The following is a 25,505-nucleotide window of genomic DNA, read 5'->3' on the forward strand; positions in this document are numbered from 1 at the left end:
TACCGTGACATATGTGTCATTCCAGTAACTGGTGAAAGTAATCCCTGGTTACCTGTTGAAATCCCAGTGAGAAAACTGGCAGGCTGCCTGGAAAATGCTTGTGACAGTCTCATTATGCAGATGTGTTTCTTGTCACCACCTGATGCCGTTTTCCCTCTCCGTCTCACTCTTTATGAAGTTTTATTTGGCGATGACACAAAACACATTTTATGTACCGATTGTACTAAATTTAATTATTTAGTGCGTTTGCTTTTTTCAGTCAGAACTGTGAAACGAGCATGCACCTGATTCTTTAAGTGTTGTTACAAACGTGTAAATAAGAACTCTTAATCTAATACCCACATTTTCCTTTTTCTCATCTTCCAGCTTGAAAACTACTTTGCTAGTCTCAAAAATCCTAAACTCAGGGTGAGTCTTCTTCTTCAGTGTGTTGACAGTCCCTGTATTTACTACATTTTTTGGATCAGACTAGTAAATTGATTCATCTTCTGTTAGGAGGAGCAAGAGGCAGCTAGAAGACGTCAGCAGAAGGACAGTAAAAGCAATAGTACCACGCCTACAAAACCCAAGGAACCAAACAAGGTACAAGAATGAGAATTAAACCCGGACAATCTGGTCAGCGTTGTGAGACGGGTCTCTGTGTTCTCTATGTGACTGTTATCTCTTTGTGTAATAAAGCAGGACTCCTGTGGTGAAGAGGAGCGTCCTAGCTTGGTGACTGTGGTCAAGCCCTCCGCTAAACCGAGAAGAACGCGACTCCTGGCCAAAGGTCGCAAGCTGAACAATAAGAAACGTGGTCGACCCAAGAAAGCTACTCCAGCTGCTGAGAAGAAAAATAAGAAGAATCAGAGTGCGTTGGATTTGCTGCATGCCAAGACCCTTTCTGCAGCACCCCCTCAGGGTAAGAGCGCTAACGCGTGCGCGCGCGCGCGCGCACACACACACACACACACACACACACACACACACACACACACACACACACACACACACAATATGCTGTCTGTATTATTTCCTAAACAGGACTTTTATTGATGTTACTAATGAAAATATTACTATGCGTGCAGATGCATACCGACCACCTCAGAATCCCTTCTACCAGCTACCTCCCAAGGTCCAGCACTATACCCCTAGTCAACTTCTGCTGAGCCCAACTCCCCCTGGTTTGGAAAAACTGCTAGGTAAGTTAATGAAGACACCGATTGATTTTTTATTTTTTATTTTTTTTAAACTGTGATGCTGAAAAACCACATGCACCATACCAGATATACACATGGTTATATGAAATTCAGGTTACTGATTTAAGCAACAGCTTTTATATGTCAGTATGGACAGACGTTCTGGGAAGTGTGGTGTGATTGATCTATAAGGAAATTTAACAAAGCATAAAGCTTTTTAACGCCACTTCTGTTTGTGGTTGTGAACTAAAGACTTAATAAAAGAGAACTTGATCTGACTTTTGTGTGTTGCCTGCTGGTTAGGATGATTCTCGTTGTGCTGAAGTTTTGGATGAGATCTTTTTCAGTGAATACATTCACATCGTGAGCCATCCACTCATAGCTATGACTCCGCCTCCGCACACACCTACATACAGAGGTGTATTGGAAGTACAGAATATTTATTTTTGAGAACCAGATTTTGTACTGAAATGTTAATCTTGTCAAAATAGTTCACGATACTGAACGTCCAACTGGGAAAGGTTTCATAAGAACTTTATAAGAACTTAGCTTTAAGGTCGCCACTGAGGATGAGTGGAGGGCTCCTAAAGAAGCTCTGCTTTTGCACAGTTCGCCTTTTTTATTTAATACCTTGAAAAATTGAGTTTTTAGGATTTGCATGAATGGTCTTTGATATTATTATACTTGTGTTGTAAATGTGCAAATGAAAATAAGCTTTTCTCTAAGTCTGGTACCTGCCATGTTTCACTCTGATGCCATCATTGTTTTTGTCTGTGGTCTCTGACAAAAGAACAGTAATCAGAAATAAGTGGCAGCCATTTCACCACAGAACACTAAAAATAAAAAATAAAAGCGTTGGTGGGCTTTCTCCACATCCTCAACTTCAGTTGCACGTCAGCATTTATTGCATCTTTGTTGTTCTTTTACGTGACCAGCTAACACCAGAGACTGATATGAGCCGAGAAATAAACAAACGAACGAACATGTTGAGCCTCATCCACATTTTAAACTGTGACAAGAAGAAAATTAGCTGGTGTGCATGTTTCATTATTTCCAGCAGTCATTTTTGCATGTGCACTTTTTTTTGTGCACAGGGTCAGAATATTTCTAGGCACACGTTATAGAATGAGGCCAAAACGTGAAGAGGCAAACAAAACAACAGTTCTGCAGTTCTCCAATCAACAGCAAACATATTTGTTAAACTGTCCGTCTCTTTCTGTCTCCAACTTTGATCTTCTTTTACAGACAATATCAAAATTCAGTACCTCCAGTTTATGGCCTACATGAAGACTCCTCAGTACCGCTCCAACCTGCAACAACTTTTAGACCAAGAGAAGGTAATTATTGTCTCAACAGACTGCATAGTGAGGTCATCTTCACCTCGCTAAATTCTGTATATACATTTATATTATTATATCTGCTTTCCACTCACTCTAGCAAAAACACAGGGACCTATCAGGGCAGGCGGAGCAGCTCCATTTGGTCTGTCAGTCTCACAAGGAGAAGATCAAAGGTCTCTTTCAGACTAAACTGGATGAGGTAAGAAGTGATGCTATGTTGCTCCCACCTGATGCAGTAACACTTGTTAGTAGAAATCTACAGAAAATGCTTCATTCAACCATTTATAGCATGTATATTCAAAAACTGCAGATTGTCAAACGGATGGGAATTGTAGACTAGCTTAAAACTCATGCTGTCTCTGTCCCACCTGAGGATAAACATGGTCAAAAGAAACAGGGGGGGGCGCTAGCGAGCGCGATGGAGTGAACACGCTTACTTCAGAGCCTCTGCACATTCCAGCTTAATTTGCATCAAAAATAGGCACTTAAGTTACCAATCTGCTCTCAAAGACAATCTTAAACTTTTAAACAGAGTTCCTACAGATTTGTGAGATGACGTTCCTTCATCTCACAAATCTGTCAGGAAAAGAGTACACAGACAGATAAACTTCACCCCACTCACTACATATAGAGACCCACATGGGAGGTACATTATGGTCAACGGCTCTATTGATGGAGTACTGGTTTCCCTCATCAATATCTACGCCCCTAATGAGGATGAGCCAAATTTCATACATACAATTTCTAATCTAGTACTTCAAAAGTATTCTGGTGTTTTATTGCTTGGAGGGTATTTTAATTTTGTCTTGTCACCTTATATGGATAAACAACCAAGTTTTAAAAGCTATGCGTTGCAAATGAGCAAAGCTCTAAAACATTTAACAACTGAACTGGGACTAATTGATGTCTGGAGAAATAGGTTTCCTAGCGTCAGAGATTATACTTTTTACTTGCATAGACATTTTACCTCTAAAACAGAAGAGCATAGAATTGACAATATTGAAATCTTACCAATTACACTATCTGACCATGCACCGTTATCATTCTCATGGGACTTAGGATTGACACCAAAACTAAAACTTTGACGATTAAATGCCTCACTCCTAAATGATAGCCAGTTTTGTGAGTTCATACATACTGAACTAAATACTTACTTGGAGTTGAATACAACTCCAGAGATATCGCCTTTAACTCTCTGGGATTGCGCCAAGGCATACATTAGAGGTTGCATAATATCATTTGCAAGTGCCAGGAAAAAAAGAAAAGAGGCTAGGCAGTGTGAATTGGAGGCCATAATAAAACACCTAGAGCAACAACACAAAAAAGCACAGACGGCCAATTTGCTTTCCGATCTTCAAATGTTACGTAGTGAGCTTAATAGTTTAATAAACGAGAAAATTGAGGGCAATTTAAGATTCATTAAACAAAAGTACTATGAACAGGGTAGTAGGGCTAGTAGATTGCTGGCAATAAGACTCAGGAAACAGCAAACTTGTAATATGGTCCAAAAGTTGAAGTCAGATCAAACCCTAATTACTAAACCAAATCAAATTGCAAGTTGCTTTGCCAATTTTTTCGAGTCATTATATAAAAATTCAGATGCATGTAAAGATGACAATACACTATCTGATTTCTTAGAAAAGATCAATTTAAAAACACTGCCAGAATCTGTAGCAAAGGAGTTAGATGAACCAATTCGAGAACAAGAAATTTTACAGGTGATTTCAAACCTTAAAACTAAAAAAAGTCCTGGCCCTGATGGTTTTATTAACGAATTTTATAAAAAACTTAAGGACAAAGTCGCACCCTTATTACTGAAAGCTTACCCCTGCGCTCTGGAGATGGGACTACAATTGTAGTAATTGTCGTAATCCATAAAGAGGGCAAGGACCCCACAAATTGTCAATCATACAGGCCAATCTCATTACTTAATACTGATTTGCACATTGTCACCACGATTTTAGCCAAAAGAGTTAGTAAAATTATTACACATGTTATAAATCCAGATCAAACGAGGTTCATTGCAGGAAGGCACTATGGGGACAATGTTCGTAGATTGTTGAACTTAATGTCCTTGTACAAGACTAAACAAGAAGAAACAATGATTCTGTCTCTAGATGCTCAAAAAGCATTCGACAGGGTTTCCTGGCAGTACTTGGGCCATACACTTGAAAGATTCAAATTTGGGCCAAACTTAATTAAGTGGATACAGATTCTTTATTCCAACCCAATGGCGGCTGTACGGGTAAATGGAACAATATCAGCCAGATTTCCACTGGAACGTGGGTGAAGACAAGGATGCCCACTGTCACCCCTGCTGTTTGATATAAGTATTGAGCCTTTGGTGCAGTTAATTAGAGATGAACATTAAATTCAGGGCCTTTCAATTAATGGAGAACAGCATAAATTGTCCATCTATGCAGACGATGTACTTTTATACATTTCAAATCCTGCAGTCAGTGTACCTCATTTAAAAGAAATTATTAGTACATACGGTTACCTCTCTGGTTACAAAGTTAATATTGACAAAACATTGGCAATGGATATAGGAGGAAGCATTTCACGAACATTCAAGGAGCGATGTGGCTTTAAATTGCCAAACGAAGGTATCAAGTATTTAGGAATTCAAATTCCTCACTCATTATCAGACTTGTTTAAAGTAAATTATGAAGTTATAGTTGCAAAAATAAAAAAAGATTTAGAGAGATGGACAGTCCTGCCTCTGTCTTTCTTGGGTCGGATTGAGAGCATACGTATGAATGTATTGCCAAGACTTCTATCCCCTTTTCAAATGCTGCCTATTAACATTCCCAACTCTACATTTGATAATTTAGATAAACCAAACTATATGGCAAGGCAAACGCCCAAGGATCAAGTTCCAAACATTAAAACTGTCAAAACTGCCGGGGGGATTGGCTGTTCCAAATCTGAAAAATTATTTCTGGGCAGCTCAGATGAGACCCCTGACTTTTATAGATTTCTGCAGCTAAGAAGTTTTTTGACAAAACATAAAGAATGGAGGCAAGTTTTGGAGCCCTCACCCATTGAGGAAATATTTCTAAAAATATTTCAAAGTAATTCCTCCCCAAAATTAATCAGCAATTTTTATAACGCATTTATGAGTTTCAATACAAGTGCAACTTTGGATATTAAGGCAAGGTGGGAAGCTGAGACTGGCACTCAAATCTCAGAGGACACCTGGGAAGGTGGTCATGAGATATTTTAGAACCCCAGAGATAATTGCCAAAACGAAGCCTACAAATCCTGACACCTGCAGGTGAAATTGTGGTACTTCTTTAGGAACCCACTCACATATATTCTGGTCATGCCCAAAAATCTGCTCATTTTGGAATGACATATTTAAAGTTCTCAACACAGTTTTCCAACAACCATTAACAAAAGACCAACAGCTAGCCATTTTAGGAGTATTACCAAATGGTTTTGCGGGAAACAATAAAAAGTATCTCTTAAGAATCTTGCTTACAGCAGCACTAAAGTGTATTACTATTAAATGGCTGAATCTTGACCCACCTTCATATAATATGTGGATTGATAAAGTAAGAGAAATTTACCAAATGGAGGAAATAACATATGCTCTGCGGATTCAGAGAATTGTTTGCTGAGCGTTGGCGACCCATACATGCTTTACTGTTTCAATTATTTAGCATAGGTCTGTTTCGTTTTGTTCATTTATGGCTAAGATTGTCACATGTTATTTAATATTACATAAAGTTTTTGGGGCTTTTTGTTGTTTGTTTGTTTGTTTGCTTGCTTGCTTGCTTGGGTTTTGTTTTGCTTCCCAGTTTTATTTTGTGCTTCCTAATTGCAGTTCTTATTTTAATCTGTATTTCTGCATTGCGGTTCCTGTAACTGTCCTATTTGTGAACATTGACAAGTACAAGTTGCAATGTTGTAAATTATAATAAAAATTCAGTTTAAAAAAAGAAAAAAGGAACAGGGGGTGGATGCACACCTGCATCAGGTGTGACTGTATATGAGCACTTAGAATGTAAAATGCACTTTGACATTACTGCAGCAGGGAAAGCTCTTCAGCCAGTAGAGGTCTGCAAAGACTCACTTAGACACAATTCTTTTAAGCATCACGCTAGTAAAGCAACTGATAAAAATGTGTTGTTTTTTTTGTGTGTGCTGAACAGCTGGGAGTAAAAGCCCTGACTGTGGAGGACCTCCTTCAGGCCCAGAAGGAGATATCAGCCCATAACCTTCAGCTGAAGGAGCAAACCAAGCAGCTTGAGAGAGATATGGCTTTGCTGAGAGACCACAGCTTGCTGCTGGTGAGGCTTCAGATCCTCCAGCCCTTAATTACAGCATTGTCTCCAGCGGTTCTCACCTGTCATTGTACCTGCTGTTTAACTTTTGCGCAATGCTGGACGAACAGGCTGGCGGCGTTATGGGAGAGAGAGAGTGAGTAACAGTAACTTGTTATTTTTCAGCTGAAGTCTCGATGTGAGGAGTTGAAGCTGGACTGGGGCTCTTTGTGTCTGGAGAGTTTGTTGAAAGAGAAGCAGGCCCTGCGCAAACAGATCTCCGAGAAGCAGAGACATTGCTTGGAGTTGCAGGTACACAGCTGACATCTTCAGATTGTTGGATCTATATCCAGGTGTTTTGGTCTCTCTTTTCTGATGCGTGCCCCTCTACCTCTATCATCTCGCCACCCTTTAATCCACCTCACTGCTCTGTGGTTTTCAGGAAGAGTGTATGAGCGATTGTGACAAACATTTTCCAATATTTTAACATCGGTATAGCCTGTTTACCTGTGTAATAGTTCCCCCTGGTGTCTGTTTGTAGATAAGCATTGTGGAGCTGGAGAAAAGTCAAAGGCAGCAGGAGCTACTTCAGCTGAAATCCTACAGCCCTGGCGAAAGTTCCCCGTATAGAAAAAACCTGGAATCTCGCGCTTCCACAGACGTGGACTCTTCTAAGCTCGGCCTGTCTACAGCCCCAGTTCTCAACGGTGTTAGTCCAGAGTTTACTATCAACGGCACCAGCTCACCTTGTTTTGACCGGGTTAACTCCAAGGGTGAGCTTCTTTCTCGGTACCTGCCCATATCTCCGGACCATGAATTAGTGGCTGCCACCCCTGATGCCCGACAGAGGCAGCAAAGCTTCTCTCATGCTCTTCCTGACTACACGCGCTTCTCCCCTGCCAAGATTGCCTTGCGTAGGCACCTTAACCAGGATCCTACTGCCTCTGCTCACTTAAGAGGTCCAGGGCTGACCACACATAGGTTTGTTCCTACTACAAACATGTATGAACATTTTTATTTCTGCTGTTTGCAGATTGAATCCTAAAGCATCATTTATCTTTTTAGGGATCTGGGTGGTGTTAACTCTCCACTTGGAGCCAAACAGAACTGCCCCTCTCCCAACGGATGTGATGCTCAGAATAATCTCAAAAGCTCAGAGAGGGTGAATTTTCATCTTTCCCTGTGTCATTTTCACTGTGATTTATTTGCAAGCACACCTTGAGTCTTTCACTGCTGTAATTTTCCCATTTGTGCTGTGACACAGGGCATTAAAGAGAGGAGTCCATCTGTTCAGGGAGACAACAGCATTACAAGCCTTCCTATTAGTATCCCACTGAGCACTGTTCACCCAAGTAAATTACCAGTTAGCATCCCACTGGCCAGTGTGGTGCTACCCAGTCGTGCTGAGAGACTGGTGAGTGTGCTGACTTTTCCTATAGTACATCACTGATCCACCTCTCGTGAAGCCACGCTACACGATAAAAATATTATGTTTAAAGATTAAGATGTGTAGGTTAGGTTTTTATCTAGTCAATTATTTAATGTAATTGTCTAAAGTTCAAAATAAATCTATAATACCTTCAGATTTCACAATGATAAATTCTCTGCATTCATGATTTCAGAGAAGTACTCCGAGTCCTGTGTCACAGACCGGTCAGACCAATGGTAAGGATGGACTCTTCGCCTATTTTTCACTTGTGACTTTCAGAGTTTCTACTATAGTCAGGGTTTTGCCTGGATTAAGTAAGTAAGCCTCTGACTATGCAGTGTAAACATGGTCACAACATACAGTAAAGGGGATGATTCTGTTTTTGCTGATTTCATGGAATAATATGCATTTTCCAATTATTTTTGTCCGTTTCACAAATAAAGCATAATTACCAAAATAAACCCCTTGCAAAGAAAAAAAGCTGGTTTTATTTTATTACAGCTTTAAAAATGGGTGAGTATATTCCTTGGGGTGTTGCTAAAAATTCCTCTGGGAAAAAACTTACTGCTGCTTACTTAAGGTTAAATATGTGAATTGAGGCTGTTTTATATTAGTCTGATCTTCCTGTGAAGCTTCATGAACTGTTTGGTCTTTGTTAGGATATTCATCCATCTCCAGCATGATGAATGGAGGTCTGCACCCCGAGGACCATAATGGCACTTCTTCACCACCTCCACACAGCAACACTTTAACAATGGGCCGAGGCGGTCCGACCCAGAGCCCCCCTCTCAGCACTGGGGGGGTGCTCCAGTATGCCGACGGACCCCCGAGGATTGTTCCAGAAGATGGACCGGAGGGCCAAGGAGGTGAATCGGACGCAGAAGCCCAGGAGAGTGAACTGCGAAGGAGGATCTTTTTCTCCTCCTCTTCTTCTTCATCCTCGTCTTCCTCTTCGTCAGGCAGCGGGGGCAGCGCAGCCGGAGGATCTCGCCTCCACCACCACACCGGCAACCCGGCCAAGCAGGGATACCACAGTAACCATGGAAACCACCACCACCAATCGCCCAGCACGCAGCACGCTCACACACCCACACATACGTCGTCATCGCACTCCTCTCACAGCCTCTGCTCTCAAGAGGGACGCAAGCGGGGGAGACGGAAACGTGGCAACCCAGGGCCTGTTATGGCCAGTGGATCCCCAAAGAGAAGATCATTCCCTGGGCTCAGCTCCAGCAACCACTCCTCAGGATCGCCACTCAATATCAACTCCATGGTGAGCACTGGAGACGAAAGAGCATATATGAGATTCTTTGAAGTTACATTATGAGTATTGTACTATATTAAGTATATACTCAATATTATAAGCAGTTTTAAAGGCTCCTGCTAATTCATCAGTCTTAAAAGTTCAATAGAGGCACACTTTGCGGCATGACCTTGAAACTGTACAACAAATGTAATAATAGCGTAATAACAGTGCCACATCCTCTTTAGCCATCGTACAGACAACCTGCTGCTCCAGCGTAACCATCCGTCTGTTTTGTTTTTCACAGATGTCGCCAGCGTCACTGTAAACTGTGATTATTTTTGCCAACAGGTGAACAACATCAACCAACCTCTGGAGATCTCTGCCATCTCCTCTCCAGAGCAATCAAGCCGCAGCCCCGTTGGGCCTGACCTAGACCAACCTCCCATCTTGAAGAGAGAGCGCCCCCTGGAGATGAACGGCACGGGTCGATATTCCACAGCACCCAGCTCAGACGATGAGGACTCGGGTTATCCTGTTGACAGCTCCAGTTCTCGGTAATATGAAGCTTATGATGGCGTCTTCATCGATCGGAAGTCATTTAAATGTCCTTGCTGAATAACCGTGTGATTCAGCATTTCCTGTTTGTGCTTTTATTTAATCACAAGTTGTACCGTTATAAATATGACTCAGTCAGCTCTGTTGCAAATTTCATATATTTATAATATTGTTACTGCTTATTTTGATTTCGATTTTTGTTTGTTTTTGCAGAATTGAAAGAAAAATAGCCACTATATCGTTGGAGAGCAGAGATGGATCTGGTAGACTCGGAGATGGTGAACGAGGTAGAAAATGAATACATTAAGAAATAATCATCATCATTCTCTGCCTTTCTGCTAGATGATGAGAGCTGTGTGTTTGTTTGTTTTTTTCCTTTCTCCTCCACTAGGGAGAAAATCAGGAAGCAGCAGTGGTAACAGCACCGGCAGTGAAGCCTCCTCATCGTCATCTTTGTCCTCTACCAGCAAATGGAAATCCACCTTTTCACCCATTTCTGATCCCAAACAACCCAACTCTGACCTGAGACAGGGGGGCTCTCCGTTTGGCATCGGGGGTTCGGGTCGGGGCACAGACTCAGATTCTGACCACAAACAGCAGCAGGTGAGGAAAGGGAGCGATGGAGAGTCCAGCTACAGCAATCCAAACCCTTTCCTCAGTCAGGAGGCAAGCACCAGGGGTGGAAGCAGCAGTGCTGGTGGTGCTCAAGGAGGAAGCAATTCAGACCAGCGCCAGACCCTCCAGAAGCAGAAGGCCTCCCGTGACTGGGAGCTGAAGAACAGCGGCAATCTGGCCAGTCAGAACCTCTTCATTTCTGCTGCCGCCAGCAGTGGAGGAGGCATTCTTAGTGGGAAAGTGGGAGGCAGTCCTGTAGCTGTTTCCTCGAGCACTGGGTCGTCTGTGGGGCAGTACCTGGGGGCCCAGTTCCCACTTGGAGGAACCTCAGTCTTGCAATCTTTGTTTGGGGCCCAGACTGGTGGATCCACGGTGACTGGGACCCCTCGGCTTGTCAACGGACACTCTGCCCTAGGAAGCTTCTCCAGTGCTGGGTTGGCAGGGGGAGCAGCTGGAGGTGAGCACGACTGATTAATAGCCAATGTTATCTAGGGATTAGCGAATAGTTGGAGGGAGGGCTTGGTTGTGTATTTGGGGTCATCTTGATATCGAATCGTGCAAGAGAAAGAGCCAGGTAAGTGTTCTCGACTGACTCTCTGTGCTGCCCTGCTTTGACGTGGACTGGCCGCTTAGGTGATGCAGTTGGAGACACCCTCGGAAAATGTGCCATTTTTCACAAAACTTTCGTTGAAATCATTAATAACAAAGCGTGAGTGACTGTTTGATTTCATGGAGGTCACGTTGTTGCGCATGCGTTTTCCCCGGGTGTGTTAGTGCATCAGAGTCATTTCACTTCCTGCAGCGTTACGCTGGCTGTGCTGAATTGGCTCCGTTACATTTCCAGTGGACTGACTCTGTTTGCTCTCTATGTGCTTGTCTCAGACTTGCTTGGCGCTTTGCACAACCTGGCTCAGCCCTTGCTTCTCTCTCTGTCCCCCCCCCCCTTGCTCTTTTTGCCACGGCTCTCTCTTGTCTCCACTCTCTCGCCCTCCTCCTCCCTCCATTTCTGCTGTATGATTTGCAGGTATATTTCACCACGTGGTTCCCTCAGTGTCCTCCCATCAGTTTGGGGCAACGCTCCCCACCTCAGGAGGCCTCAACTCTCTGCTCAGTCTCCCCTCCTCCTCTTCCTCTACCTCCTCCCAAACCCAGCAACACACCACTCCCCAGCCAGCCTCCACGCGCCTGGCGCCCGTGTCCTCGCCTATGCCCCTCTCGTTATCCCAGGCCCAGCACAGCCGCACGCAGTCAGTCCTGCATAGCCCCTCTCCTCCCACGCTCTCCCTGCCCCCTCCTCCACCCCTGCATAGCGTCCCCTCCTCGTCGACATCCACGCACTCTGACTCCCCAGCATCTTCTCGATCAGACTCCCTCCACTCCTCGCGTCTGTCCCTCTCCTCTCTCCACCATCAGAGAGCACAATCATCCCTCTCCATCTCATCCTCTACCTCTGCTGCTTCTGTCTCTGCTGCTGCATCCCTTTCCTCTTCCTCTCTCTCAGCCTCCTCTGCCTCCTCCTCTCGTCCATTTGCAGTGCACTACTCCCCCCGTCTGCCCCCTCCGCCACCGACCAGCAGTTCTGGTGGTGCTGGGAGCATGTGGAGGACTCAGAGCATGCATGGTACCTACACCACCTCCCAGCTCCCCAGCTCCCGACCTAGATAGGGTTTGGGGCTGAGGGGAAGGGCGAGGAGAGGGGAAGGGCGGAGAACAATCTGAGGGTGGATAGAGGGTGAGCGAGAGAGGCTGGTAGGGAGTGAGAGAGACAGGATGCCTGTTTTCCATGTGCTTCTGCAAGCTGTTTGTCTGACTGAACAAGGTAAGAGAAGTAGGTGTTAGATTAAAAGTAAAGGCTCAATGCTCAATCAGCTGTCTGTGTTTTTGCTGTGTTATTTCTGGAAGCCTTAGAATCACTCATGATGTCCTCGTCTGTCTTTGAATGTTTCAGGTAATTGATGAAAACTACCTCAACATTAAATAAACTATGCAAATGTCCAGGTGTGGACCAAGGCACTCTCCTCATTCACTGGTGCTTCAAACTCTGCACTACCCAATCGCCTCCAAGACCGGCTTCTGTACTGGGATCTTTGTCTCTCACACACACACACACACACACACACACACACACACACACACACACACACACACACACACACACACACACACACACTAACCACCACTATGGTCACCCTGAGCAGAATTCATAGGTACTGGTCATGTTTGTGTGTGGAGTAGTGTTGTCCAGCTCTGAGTGAACTTAAATATCGTGTTTGACATTAAGGTGCTATCTAATCTGTTCATATGTAGTTTCTTTGTTCTGGTGCCAATTATAGCGACCGGGATCCAGCAAAATCAGAAAAAAAAAAGAATTATCATTTAACGACAGGATAAACCAGGGTCTACTCCCCCCCCCCCCCCCCCCCCCCCCCCCCAAAGTTTCACTTCACGAGTCACGCACACAGACACACAGAGCCAGTTCACTGAACTCTGCTCAGACGTCAAGGACCTTTGCTTTTGCGTGCATGCGTTATTTCCTCCCTCAGTGAAATTCTGTATTTGCTGCAATATATTTGGTTGCGTAACAAAATGAGGAGCTTTGTATTTTGGTCTAACTTCGCACTGGATATTAAGCTCACGTAGCAGAAGATGTACAAGCCCTTGCTTGTGTTAGTTGGCACCCCTGCCATGTTCATTATTTACTGTGTTTTCATATTTAAATTCGTGACAAACTGCAATGAGTTGTTGGTGCTTAATTCAAAGCCAAATAATAAATTAGATTGTGTCTGTTTGGTTTGCTCTGACTCCTTCTGTCTCAAAAAATACTAAATATTTTGTAGCTATTTGCTTAAAGTTAAGTCGTTTCTGTTTTTCTGCTAATGTCAGATATTTAATGTTAGCAATAATCAGACAAATCTCTCGAAGGATGAGAGGAATGAGGAAAACATCTGCGGATGTTGATTTTGGCCTTATTTTGAGGATAAGGTAAATTAATAACATGCCTTTGGGTGTCAGTAATGCAACGCAGCGCCGAGTACATTTAACATTTGTTTAAAAAAAAAAAAAAAGAAGAAAAGAAATGGTGCTCTTCAGCCACTCGTCACTGTGGCTGCTCTGTTAAGGCTCAGCAAACAGCTGAATCCACGTGTCCAAGAACAACAGAGTTCAGTGAGTTTGTGTGTATTTATTAACTGTTTCTTTCCCGTCGGGTTGTGAAGTCGCACAAACGGCAACAGAAATATTCCTCTTTGTAAGCTAAGCTTAACAGTAGAGATCCATGCATTCATATTTATCCGTGCTGTTAAGAAAGGCAGGTTTAAATGTAAGTGGACTGATATGTGAAATTTTACTGCGTTTAGTTTAAATACACGCACACAGTCATGCATGCAAATCCTCACACACTGGGAAAACATAGTTGACCATAACCACAACAAACTACTGGACTTCTTTCACACCTGTGTTTGCTTTTTAAAAAAACGGTGTAATTTGTTTTTGTAAACGATGTTTGTACTGTGAATGTGATTCATTCTCTGACTGTATAGTTGTGGATAATTTAGATGATTATATTTATGCTGTCGGTCTTTCCATTTGCCTTTTTTTTTTTTTCCTAAATCCTGAATTGTGTTGACATTGTAGAATGCATTAGTGTGTGTGTGTGTACTTGACTCACAGTCTGAAAACAATGGTGCTAAGTTTGGACTATGCCTGATCTTATTTATTCTGTAATGAAAACATCAAAAACAAGTCGAGTACTTGGTGCTGTACACAGGGACATTTGTAAAGCCGTTTTTTGGCATTTCCTTTCTCATATTTAATATGCTATTGTCTCGTTCTTTCAATGCATCTTGTACGACTGTAGACGCCACCTTTGGATGAAAGTGCTCTCGTGCAGCCGGCTCGGGGTCCGAGCGACGGCCACGGGGGCCCCTGTTAATGTTTTAAACATACATCGGCCCGCTGTTGGTGAACAAGACACACTGTTTTTGTACATAAGTTTTCTTTAATTGTACATCTCTGTCATAAACAGAAAAGTATATAAAATAAGTAACTATATACAGTCTATATAAATATATATAAGTATATAAATATATATACATATATATGTGAAAGGGGTGATTTGGTGCTGGCATTGTGACCCTTAAATTCACCCTGTAACAGGAGGCTTGAAGCAGAGCAAAGCATTGCCACCAGAGGACCTTAACATGGCTGCACATCAGCACCTGAAAACAAACACACACACACACCCCGCAGCCACAAACTCAGAGGCTGTGTGTTTATTACACAAAGGTGCGGCGGCTCGAACGCCACCAGATTCCAGTACTAGAACTGTTATCACTTTTTTCAGGTATTTTCACTTCTTTGATTTGTTGTTGTTGTTTTTTGGTTTGTTTTTGGTGTTGAATTTTTTTTTACCAACCCAGATTCTGCAGGAAAAATGGTGCTTCTGTTTCCAAGCGAGGGCAGTTCAGACTTTACAATCGAAATCTTCACTGGTGCATACAGAACTGCGCATCAGCCTCTTTACACACACCGCCTGTAGACGTCTTACTGACGAGGCCGTACCTCGCCCCGTGAGCTGATGTGAAACACTTGTCTTAGTGTGTGTGTGTGAGATCAGACAGGCTTCCTTTTTTCCTCTGATAGTGGGATTACACTAAAGCTCAGTTTGTACGTGTGTGTTTTTGTGTTTGTTTTTTTAATTTTTCACTTGCCAGCGCATATCTAAGGGAATATTAGTGTAATAATCAAAGCTTTATAGAAAAATAAAACCGTGTCCCGTGCACTTGTGTGCAAGTGAAGAGAAAAAGTCATTTAGAATTAGACTAGTCCATTTGTTACCAGCACTGAGAGGTGTTTTGTAATTATTGTTGATGGCATTTTGATTTTCTTATTCTTGGTGTTTGATACGATTGCAGTCACATGTTATGCTTTTGATTGTGTCTTCAGATTTGTCAGTTTTTAATACTACTAGTCAGACAGCACGGTGCTCTCCTTCACTTAAAACAAGGAAAATCGCAGCTATTGATGAATACTACTCCTCCTGTTGTGCTGCAGGGTTTTATGGTTTAAGAATCTTACACACAAGCTCACCTGGTGGCTTTTCTCACAGCCCAGTCTAACCTTTCAATCTTTAATCTGGAGGGACACCGGCGGGCGGAGGGGGGTGTACGTGCCTGTCAGAGCACTTTGAGGAAGGTGGCAGGGATTCCATTCATTACATACAGATTTTAAGCAGTTTTATAGTTTTTAAATGTATTTCTGGGGTGTGATTTGGCTTTAAAGCTGTGCAGTTCTGCATGATACTGCATCCTGGTACATTATTCGTAGATAATCTTTGAGAGCTTTGCAGTCAAGGCTGTTTACTCGAAATCCTGCCAAAGGTCTTAACTCAGGAACTCCCCACACTGCTTGAAAGAACAAGTTTCGTAATCTGCTGCATCTTATGTTAATTTACCTTCAGGTGGCATGACAAAGTCCCTCTACGACCCAACTCAGGACCAGGGCCACCATTCAGTCAGTGTATTTCAAGGTAAAAATGTATCAGCTGCCCTCATCAGATCTCCTCAGATGCAGTCCTGCTGGCACGTACACCCCAACCCCCGACAATCAGTCCGAGCTTTATGAGCGATCTGATCTCGAGAAGCTGTGAAATGGCTACAACTTTCAGCATCTTCCTCATCTCACAAATGCCTCTGTCTAGATTTGCGTCTCTAAGGAGGAGGTTCGGTGTCTTGTTTGAATCCCTCGTTGAATTGGGGGTAACCTTCAAGGACACGCGTGACCTACAGGATGTGTATAGTGCTCTCTGATTGGTGAAGCCAGGGCAGGTTTGAGGTGCAATAATGGCAAACCTACTTTCCAAAAGGCCCTCGGTTTTTCATGGAAACATTGTTACTGTTTGATGTTGGTGCTTTTATCCTAAGATGTTATGATGAAAAAATGGAATTAATGTTTTTTTTTCTCCCCTGCAATTTATGATTATTAATAAATTGTTTCTTATAATATTGAGTTTGCGTTTGGAGTGAACTTTGTCCGAGTCCATTTGGTTTGCTGTGACGGAAGAGGGTGTCATGCTGACATCTTCATACCTGAACCATGTTTGAAGCCCCACTACCTAAATCCTAAGTTAGTAGACTTCACATGTAGGCGGCATTTACCTTGTAATGCCGAGTTGGCCTGGCAAAGACTCCAATCTGGCCCGCTCGGCGGCAAAATATGAACTTTCACAAGTTTGGTAGTTTTTCCCTAATGAAAAGACAAAGTAACCAACAAATATATAAACCCTTAAAGAAAATTCTGTTTTCTTTTTTCTATCTACTATTGCAGTTTCCTTTTTTTTTTTAACAGCTGGTCCACAGTATCTGTTGTCCTGACAGATTTCTTCAGTTCATTACAGCAGCATTTCTTTATCGTGTAGAAAAACAGATGTGGTTAAAACTGCACTTCCTGTTTCCACATGTCTCTGAGATCAAATTTGTAGGTAAATCTCTTCACAGAGACGGATAGAGAAGCTGCACTGGTCCGGTTCACGTAATTTCAAAGTGGCCTGCAAGTGGCCCGCGATGTAAAATAAGTTGATAAAAAATGTGTCTCTGTATAAGATACTGAAGTTTTTGAGAAGTCAGCATCATTGGTGTGTGTGTGTGCGTGCGTGCGCGCGTGCGTGCGCGTGTCAGTCCCGAGAAAGACTAACAGCCTGTTCACTGTGGTCCTGCAAGCCTGAGTCAGAGAGATGGATATGAAAGTGATGGGTGATTAAAAACCACAATTAACGACATTGTTTTTAAAAATATGTCAGCTTTCAAAAGAAATGGAGAACGTTATAAAACACATAAATGAAGAAAAACGTAGTCCTGCATAAGAGAGCCGCTTCAGTCACTAACTTGGTCACTTGAGGATTATTGGTCCGGTGAGGTCTGTAAAAACAAACAGCTTCTGCTGCTTCAGTTCACAGACATGTTACCTTATTCTGTGTCGAATGCCTGTGATGCCTCAGAGAAAGCCTCCTAAAAGGCCCGTGCACTGAAGCTTTCCACCTGAAGCCAGGCCTGTGGCGTTCCCCGGTTACCACCTGTGGCTCACCACTGTAGAGAGGTGAATATACGATGGGGAGAAACAGGAGTGTAGATGTTGATTACTTTTTCATCAAAGTGCAATTCTTGTTTCCCACAAGTGTGACTGAAAACATTCAAGCTGGTGTGCTTCAAACACCGCCTTGATACAATGAACATTTCCTGCCATTCCTCACTGATGATTTATAAGGTATGGTGAACCTTGGCTTTATCACCGGGGGAAAACGTCCACAAATGGCTCTGAGACCTTGACTGTCTGCACAACAAGCCTGCAGCTGTGAAAATGCTGAGGGGAGTAACAGCTCCTCGAAGCCACTCAGGTCTCCCTCTGACAACATGTTTCCTGCTCGTCTTCCAGCGCGAATGCTTCCAGATCTCCGGTGTGGGTTCATTAAGATAACCCATTCTCTTCCCATGACCTTTAATGGTAAGTTCACCCAAAATGCAGGCAGACCACACAGTTGATGAACAATCTGATTTGTTTCTCATCTGACATAGATGAAAATAAATGAATGACATTTCAGTTATGCAACAAACTAAAACAGATTGGAACAAATATTTTGCTCCGAACGGTTTCTTTTCCACAAAACTTCTCTAAAAATTAGGAAAAGATATTAACTGAATGAAAATTAAGCAAAATAAAACAAATGACATTATATTTTGTACTTAGAAAACATTAATATAAAAAGTGTTAAAAGACTGCAGTCCTTATAAACCAGATTATTTCCCGGTTTGCAATAGTTATTTTTGTTGTAATTTTAGAAATGTTGAAATGACTCTGGAAAAAAAAAATGGAAATAAGGTGAAGTACTGAAGGTTTCATGTTTTAGTTGATCAAATCAAAATTCAGTCGGAGTTCCTCAGGGATCTGTCCTTGGTCCGCTACTCTTTATTATGCTCATAATATGTCTTATAGAAACAGATCAGATTTTCATTTAGAGTAGAATAAAAACCTTTTAACGGTGTTTAGTAGTGTCACTAGTGATCATACATTTATACACGGAGCCGGGGGCAGGAGATGGTTAGCCTGAAGCAGGGATGTCCAACTGATTGTGGATTGTGGGCCACATTCAGCCCGCTTTGGTCTTAAGTGTACCTGACCAGTGAAACGCCCCGCTCTGTCAGAGTAAAGAAGCTTAACTACATGTGAATCTCAATATAAGAAAGTGCAACTTCAACTCTGCGTCTCAGTTTTTCCATATATAATGTCAAATGTCCTCAGTCCCATCCTCTATACCCTGTACGCCCACGACTGTGTCACCTCCAACAAAGATAACATCATTTTGAAATTCGTGGACGACACTGCAGTGATCAGTCGCATCACTGGAGGGGACGAAGTGGCTTACAAGAGAGGTGGCCAGTCTGGTGTCATAGTGTGAGGACAACAACCCCACCCTCAACACTGAAAAGACAAAGGAGATGATAGTGGACATGAGGAAGAAGAGGAGGCCTCACCAGCCGCTGTTTATCCGGGGCCTTGAAGTGGAGAGGGTGAGCAGTTTTAGATACCTGGGCGTCTACATCTCTGAGGACCTCACCTGGACACTGAACACCACACAGCTGGTCAAGAAGGCTCAGCAGCGGCTGTATTTCCTGAGGAGGCTGAGGAAATTTGGTATATCGGCCAAGATCCTCAGCAGGTTCTACAGCTGCATTGTGGAGAGCACACTGACCAGCTGCATCACTGCATGGTACGGCAGCACTACTGCCATGGACCGCAAACACCTGCAGAGAGTGATAACAACTGCAGGGAAGATAATCAGGACTCTGCTGCCCTCTCTGCAGAGCATCTACCATCGCAGAGTCTAAAGGAGAGCTGCCTCCATCCTCAAAGACCCCCCACACCCCCAACACGGACTGTTCCCGCTTCTGCCCTCAGGACAGAGGTTTAGAAGTGTGAAATCCTTCAACTCCTTCTTCCCCACTGCGATCAGACTCTTGAACAAGCTGACCTATTTCACACTTCACTATATTGTCTCCTTTTCTGTCTTTATTTATTTATTTGTACTATTTGTATTTATCTGTTCTATTTCTATTGTATATATTAATCGGTATCTGTGGGTGGACAGCAAAGATGAAGACAAATACCTTTTGTCTTTGGACACATAGCAATAAACACGTAAACAAGTAAGCAGATATACCAAAACTGCAAAGTGTTTCTTTAAAGTCGTTTTGAGCTTTGTTGTCGACGTGATGGAAGCAAACCTCCAGTTCTACTGTCCTCTTTGTTTAAGTTAGGCAGCGTGCATATTAGCTCTGCAGCCACGAAACATTAAACAACACTCTTCATCTTTCAGCCTGGCGTGTTCTGTGAAAGGTTTGTGAGAAACTTTCTTTCTCAAACCTGTTTGTGTCTGCTAGATAAGGATGTTCAGTGTGTCCAAAGTCATCTTCTGTTTACATCTATGTCCCGTTTGCTGTCTGATTTTAGAATGTTCTCTACAGTCAGGTTAAAATATCTCAAATACTGATAATCTCAGTCATCAAGGACACACAGTACTGCTATTTTGGCAGAAAGGGGACCCCAGGTGGTGAGAATGGGAGGTCCGAGGATGTAACTCCCATCCTGTGAGAGATCTGACCACACAGACGCACGCGCAGACACTGCAAACATGTTGGGTCTGCTCGTTCTTTACAGCGAGGCGCTGACGCTCTGCTGGACCCTGCAACCGGCCCAGGACCCCACAGTAACCGGTCAGACACCGCTCGGCTGATTAATTAATTAATAACTCGTTAACTTTGAATGGAAAAATGCGTGCATGTGGTTATTGCTTCAGACTGGTTCTTTAGTGCGTGAACTAATTTGTCCGTTTCAGAGTACTCACTCCCATCAGCGATGACCCCATCATCACCATCAGCAGCAGCAGCAGCGCCTCATGCTGCACCATGCTTCGTGGAGGACATCTTTGCAGCGTTGCGTGAGGGTGTGGGGGACAGCGGCGAACTGACAAACAGCAGTTTGGTTCTGTTTGGATTCTGCTCACAGTCTGCCCACTCATCAGCCTCGCTCTCGTTAGACCTCGCTAACAAGAAGAGCAGCTTGGAGGTTCTGCACCCAGCTGCAGGTAAAAGCCGAAACCGCATTCTTGCTATTTTTCTTTCTTCACTTTGTAAATTGTTTGGTTTTGTTCTTTTAGTACATGTATCAGAGGAAGAGGAGCAAGGAACAATCACGCTGACCTTTGACCTCCCACGGTCTCCTTCGCTCAGGACGAACCCCGTGCTGCTCTTGGCCTTTGAAAGTCCACTGGCACGAGGAGACCTGGAAGTTGCTTTCACTAGTCGGTCTCTGCAGCCAAACACGCAGGTAAAGAGAGCTCAGGTGCAAACGCTGCTTCAAGGATGCTGTCAAACATAAGGCACGGGAGCCAGATTGGGCCCAGCAAAGACTTCACACTAGACGGCTTTGAGCTACTGGACGTTTTTCTGTAATTTTGCACATTTATTTCCTTCATTTACTACAGAAACTTTTCTCTGTCATGCACAAAAACTGAGGCTTGGTGTACAAATTGCACTTGTTTTTTTCATATTAAGATGTCTCAGTAATGAAATGTGCAGTTAAACTTCTCACACTCACTGAAAGAGGAGTGTCACATCGAGCTGCATCAAGTGGCCCTCAATGTAAAACGAGTTTGCCATCCCTGCCTTGGGTGATAAAATGTAATGAAAGGTTTGCAGATCTCTAACTCTGGGTTTTTGTGTTGCTTTGTTTTCCAGGCTGTGTGCATTTCAGGAGACACGCAGTATGTACTGCTGACAGGAAAATCATCAGAGGGGAGCGTTAATGACAGGTGGCAGATTACTGCTGAGACAAAACCCCCTCATATGAGTGAGATATCATCTTCTTCATTTTATTTCCCCATCTGTGGTTCATTGTGTACCCTCCTTACATTTCCTCTCATTGTAGAACAAAACCTAAAAAGCATCTTGATTGGTGAAAAATCAGGAAGTAACATCAGCATGAGTCCACTTCTGTTTTTCTCCGGGGGAACGGGAACTGATACGAGGTCGGCCCGGCTTTCTTTCTGCTGACATTCACTGTCGTCAGAGACGCGTTCAGCTTTGTTTTTTTGTTTGCTTTCCCAGATGTGCTTCGGGCTCGCCCCCGGCATCTCTGCAAACCTCCTTCCTTTGTGAGATGAAACGCTTCCTGGGTGGTGTTCTGCCTCAGGAACACTTCGCATCCCCTCCACTTCCTCTGGACTCCTTACAGTCTCTGCCTCCCCTCTCGCTTGGCTTATCCTCCAGCGAGACCCTGCTGGCAGTAATGATCAACTCCACAGCTCCCACAGTCTTTGGCTTCACGAGCTGGAGCTCTGTGTTGCCGGTGTGCCACGGAGAGCTGGCCCTGTCTGCTGCACTGTTAGAGGAGCTCAGACAGAAACTGGACCAGACTTTGGTGCAAATGACAGATCTAATCAGAGAGGAAGAGGTTTCACCGGGAGCCAAGGAGAGCCTGGGGAGGCTCAAAGAACTGAGTGCGTTACAGAAGAAAGAACATGCCACAGGTGACATGTGCAAGAACAGTTATAGTTACATAGGAAGCATCTTTTTTTTTAATGAAACAACACCCTGCTGCACAGTCGGGTGCATTTAACTCATTCACTGCCATTGACGTCTATAGCCGTCAATTGCAGTGCATGAGTCAATGGGTTTAACTCATTCACTGCCAATGGCTGGCAGTGAATGAGTTAAGTATCCCTCTGCAGCTTTCAGCTTCCAGCTTTAGGAGATGTTGGGTGGAGGGAGTGGCCACGGATTCTCTAAACCCCATTTATAACAGGCCTTGCAGTCAAAGGTTTATGGGCCAAAAACAGTAATCATGCTGCAGACTGTCTGTTCAGTTCTACAGCGGCCCCAGTGACCTATGAGTTCAGATTATTTTAAGTCTTGTGCACAAACAGATTCCTATTATTCAAATTTTAAAAGTTCTGAAGACGGCAGATTAAAAAATAAATAAATTAGATCTCATTCATCAAAAGAACAAAAACCTGGACATGAAATATTTAGATATCAGCAGATGTCTTTAAGAAAACTAATCATGTGAGTGTGTGTGAGCTTGGCTGACGTTCATTTCTATTATTATATCATTTGCTGTTTTGTCAGTGGTAAAATTTGGATCTATATTAACCAGTGACCTTTGACATATATAGATGAGCAACTATATTAAATTTAATTTGATTAGATTTTGTTATTTTGTCATTTTGCTCTGCTGTGTTCATCAGTTTATCAGCTCCACAGACTCTACAAACTGGAACTCGTTTCCACTTTTGCTTTTTGCTTAGCGTGAATTTTGTCGTCACCGCTGTACAGGTCACGTATATCCCCTTTTTAAGTGCTGCATGTGTTTTCTTTCTGCGTCCGCCAGGAGGGAGTCAGTTCCGTGCGTTTCTTCTGCTGAAGGCTCTGCAGACGGTGGCCCAAACGTACGACGCGCAAAGAAAACTGCGGGCCACCAGAGCAGACCCCAGTTCGTCAGTGAGGGGCAGCGTCTGTGGGCTGAGGGCTCTCACCGTGTCCCTGACGAAGCTTCTTGTCGGCCCAAGCAGCGCAAACATTAACAATTGCCACGGCTCCTGCGCGTTCCCTCTGACCAACGGCAACAACCACGCCATCCTGCTCAACTCCCACATCGAGAGCGGCAACGCGGATGAGCGTTCGCCCTGCTGCGTGCCCGTGGCCTACGAAGCTCTGGAGGTGGTGGACTGGAACGCAGATGGGACCTTCATCTCAATCAAGCCAGATGCGGTTGCGAGAGAGTGTGGATGCCGCTAGAGCTGTTCTCTACAGCTACTTTACCCCAGCATTTATAACTTTCACACAACTGATAGTTATGTGCATGTTTCAGTTATGAAATATCAATTACAATACACCACATGTACTTTTAATTAAATATAACTACTTTTATGCTTTATTAAAGATCACAAGTCTTAAGATCACAAAGTTGATGTGAATGCTATTCATGTTAAGATATTTGATAATTAGTGATGCTAAAATGAATCAGATCTTGTCATTTTGAAAATATTTTAATTGGAATAATGTTTCTGAGTGTTAAACTGTTAAAAGGATGAAATATAGCCTTCTCAAACTTGTGATAATTAAATGCAAAGTGTATTTAAAGTTCTGTATTCGTAGCCATACAGCTACATAAGCTACAGTATATGTTTTATGCTTTGATTTTGGGTTTCAGGATTGCTTTATTAGCAACTGGCTTCTTCCTTCTTCTAATCGCTCCGACTTCTTCAGATCCCCACCACCGGGTGAAGCTGTCCCATATGGAGATCTGGAGGCAGACAATGGGAGACAAGACACGTGTGATTCCATATCAACCAGCCCTAAATACTGTGGAAATCCTATACTGTTGCATAATAAAAATTCTCATTTATAATAATATTTGAGCACGTGATATTTAAAGAGATGATCCAAAGTCCAGTTTATTTTCGGTCCTCTGAGCTGTAGAGCTGTTTGTCCAGCTTGAGCAGTTTAGTGTGCATTTCCTAGATTTGGAGAAACCGGCTGTAGACGTTTCTGCTGTCTTTGGAACATTTATGAAAATCATTAAGCACACATCTTGCAGTACCAAAAATACAATAATGACTCTGTTACTCTCAAAAATAGCTGCGAAAGGTTCGGCATCCATCACCCAAAGAAGTATACACTAACCTGTGATAGGCAAGGTTATTACTGTTAACTAAAACTAACTTGTTACGCCCCTCTGTAGCCCCTAATCTCTTTGCAGTGGCAGTGCAAGAGTGTTCAGCTGTTGCTAATTGACCACACCTTATACATACTTGAGGCAAGTTTTCATGGAGGTGCACTAGTCTTTGTCTTAGTGGTACCAGCTATTTTAGCTAACTTATCATATAATTTAAAATAAAAAATAAAATCTTCTCTGTGAAATTCTGGTGTTGGTCTCCATATTTATGTTGCAGCTTTTGAGCTGGCTCGTAACATAACTAAAATTTAAATATAGAGGAAATATATTCAATCAAACTTATAGTTTGATTGAAATAGATGTTCTGCTTTTTCTAAATCTTACCTCTGACATACAATAAAAGATAAAAACTAACACTGCACCGAATAAAAACGAAAAATTTTCGAACAGTAAAAACAAAAAGTCAAAATACAATAAAAACTTATTAGAGAATACAAAATACTATAATAACTCTGGTGACAGGATGTAATCGTGGCACCCCCCCCCCCCCCCCCCCCCCCCTTCAGCTGAACTGCAGCTAGCTGCAAACCTCTTTTGGTTGGTATTTGTAATTCTCTCAAAGGAAAATACTTTCAGCATGAAACTGCTCACAACAGTCTCATTAAGGCATACATCTCCAAAAATGGGAAAATCACACCGAAATAGTCCAGATGGGTGCACAGATGATGTCATCTAGACACGGGATGCACTCTGATGTCTTTAACGCTTAAAAACGTGTGGAAGAATCAGAAACAGGTGACCTTGATTGTAGAACATAGCAATCTCGATGTATGTAAAATAAGACGCACTATAAGATACACTTCTAATGTTGTTCTTTTAACACACAGAAGCTCCAAATGCTGTTCACTGCTCTAGTCTACAGGATCACCAGTCAGCTCTGCTCAGTACACCAACACGTGCACTTTACACAGTGTTTCATGCTTTATGCTTTGGGTTGAACAGATACTGCTACTGTCAGTCTTGCAAAACTTTATTTTTTCAGCTATGAGAGGGTAGGTTTGCTCATTCAGTCTTTAAAAAAGAGGAATAAAATTGTTTAAACCGGTAAGATTACATGTAAGGGGAGTATGGAGCCATCCAGTGGTTCAT

General features: G+C 43.0%; 2 protein-coding genes across 4 annotated transcripts in view; both read left to right on the forward strand.

Moving 5' to 3' along the window:
* dot1l (DOT1-like histone H3K79 methyltransferase) overlaps positions 1–16,637 on the forward strand; it is a 30,113-nt gene extending 13,476 nt beyond the window's left edge. For 2 of the 3 annotated variants that reach the window (XM_082524025.1, XM_082524027.1), the window contains 18 exons: positions 367–408; positions 496–582; positions 679–901; positions 1,068–1,181; positions 2,424–2,515; positions 2,616–2,717; positions 6,676–6,813; positions 6,973–7,098; positions 7,328–7,767; positions 7,852–7,948; positions 8,051–8,200; positions 8,409–8,451; positions 8,875–9,488; positions 9,810–10,015; positions 10,230–10,303; positions 10,408–11,088; positions 11,656–12,450; positions 12,580–16,637. In XM_082524025.1, coding sequence (XP_082380151.1) covers positions 367–408; positions 496–582; positions 679–901; positions 1,068–1,181; positions 2,424–2,515; positions 2,616–2,717; positions 6,676–6,813; positions 6,973–7,098; positions 7,328–7,767; positions 7,852–7,948; positions 8,051–8,200; positions 8,409–8,451; positions 8,875–9,488; positions 9,810–10,015; positions 10,230–10,303; positions 10,408–11,088; positions 11,656–12,296 — 3,870 coding nt within the window. In that variant the 3' untranslated portion in view covers positions 12,297–12,450; positions 12,580–16,637. The remainder of the gene's footprint in view (positions 1–366; positions 409–495; positions 583–678; positions 902–1,067; positions 1,182–2,423; positions 2,516–2,615; positions 2,718–6,675; positions 6,814–6,972; positions 7,099–7,327; positions 7,768–7,851; positions 7,949–8,050; positions 8,201–8,408; positions 8,452–8,874; positions 9,489–9,809; positions 10,016–10,229; positions 10,304–10,407; positions 11,089–11,655; positions 12,451–12,579) is intronic. The other variant, XM_082524026.1, reaches the window with a different exon arrangement.
* Positions 16,638–20,219: 3,582 nt separating this feature from the next.
* On the forward strand, positions 20,220–24,092 carry amh (anti-Mullerian hormone). Its single transcript, XM_082523763.1, has 7 exons — positions 20,220–20,395; positions 20,518–20,766; positions 20,839–21,008; positions 21,419–21,530; positions 21,609–21,708; positions 21,788–22,209; positions 23,070–24,092. The coding sequence occupies exons 1-7, from the start codon at positions 20,314–20,316 to the stop codon at positions 23,474–23,476; spliced, it is 1,542 nt and encodes a 513-aa protein (XP_082379889.1). The 5' UTR covers positions 20,220–20,313; the 3' UTR covers positions 23,477–24,092.
* The last annotated feature ends 1,413 nt before the right edge of the window (positions 24,093–25,505 follow it).

Source organism: Aulonocara stuartgranti (assembly GCF_965226115.1).
Source record: "Aulonocara stuartgranti genome assembly, chromosome: 23".
NCBI classification, from domain to species: Eukaryota; Metazoa; Chordata; class Actinopteri; order Cichliformes; family Cichlidae; genus Aulonocara; species Aulonocara stuartgranti.

Coding starts and splice junctions, on each gene's coding strand:
- amh (XM_082523763.1), top strand. CDS start 20,314: ATGTTGGGTCTGCTCGTTCTTTACAGCGAGGCGCTGACGCTCTGCTGG. Junction 21,531..21,608: donor GACAAAACCCCCTCATATGA/GTGAGATATCAT, acceptor CTCTCATTGTAG/AACAAAACCTAAAAAGCATC. Junction 21,709..21,787: donor GGAACGGGAACTGATACGAG/GTCGGCCCGGCT, acceptor TTGCTTTCCCAG/ATGTGCTTCGGGCTCGCCCC.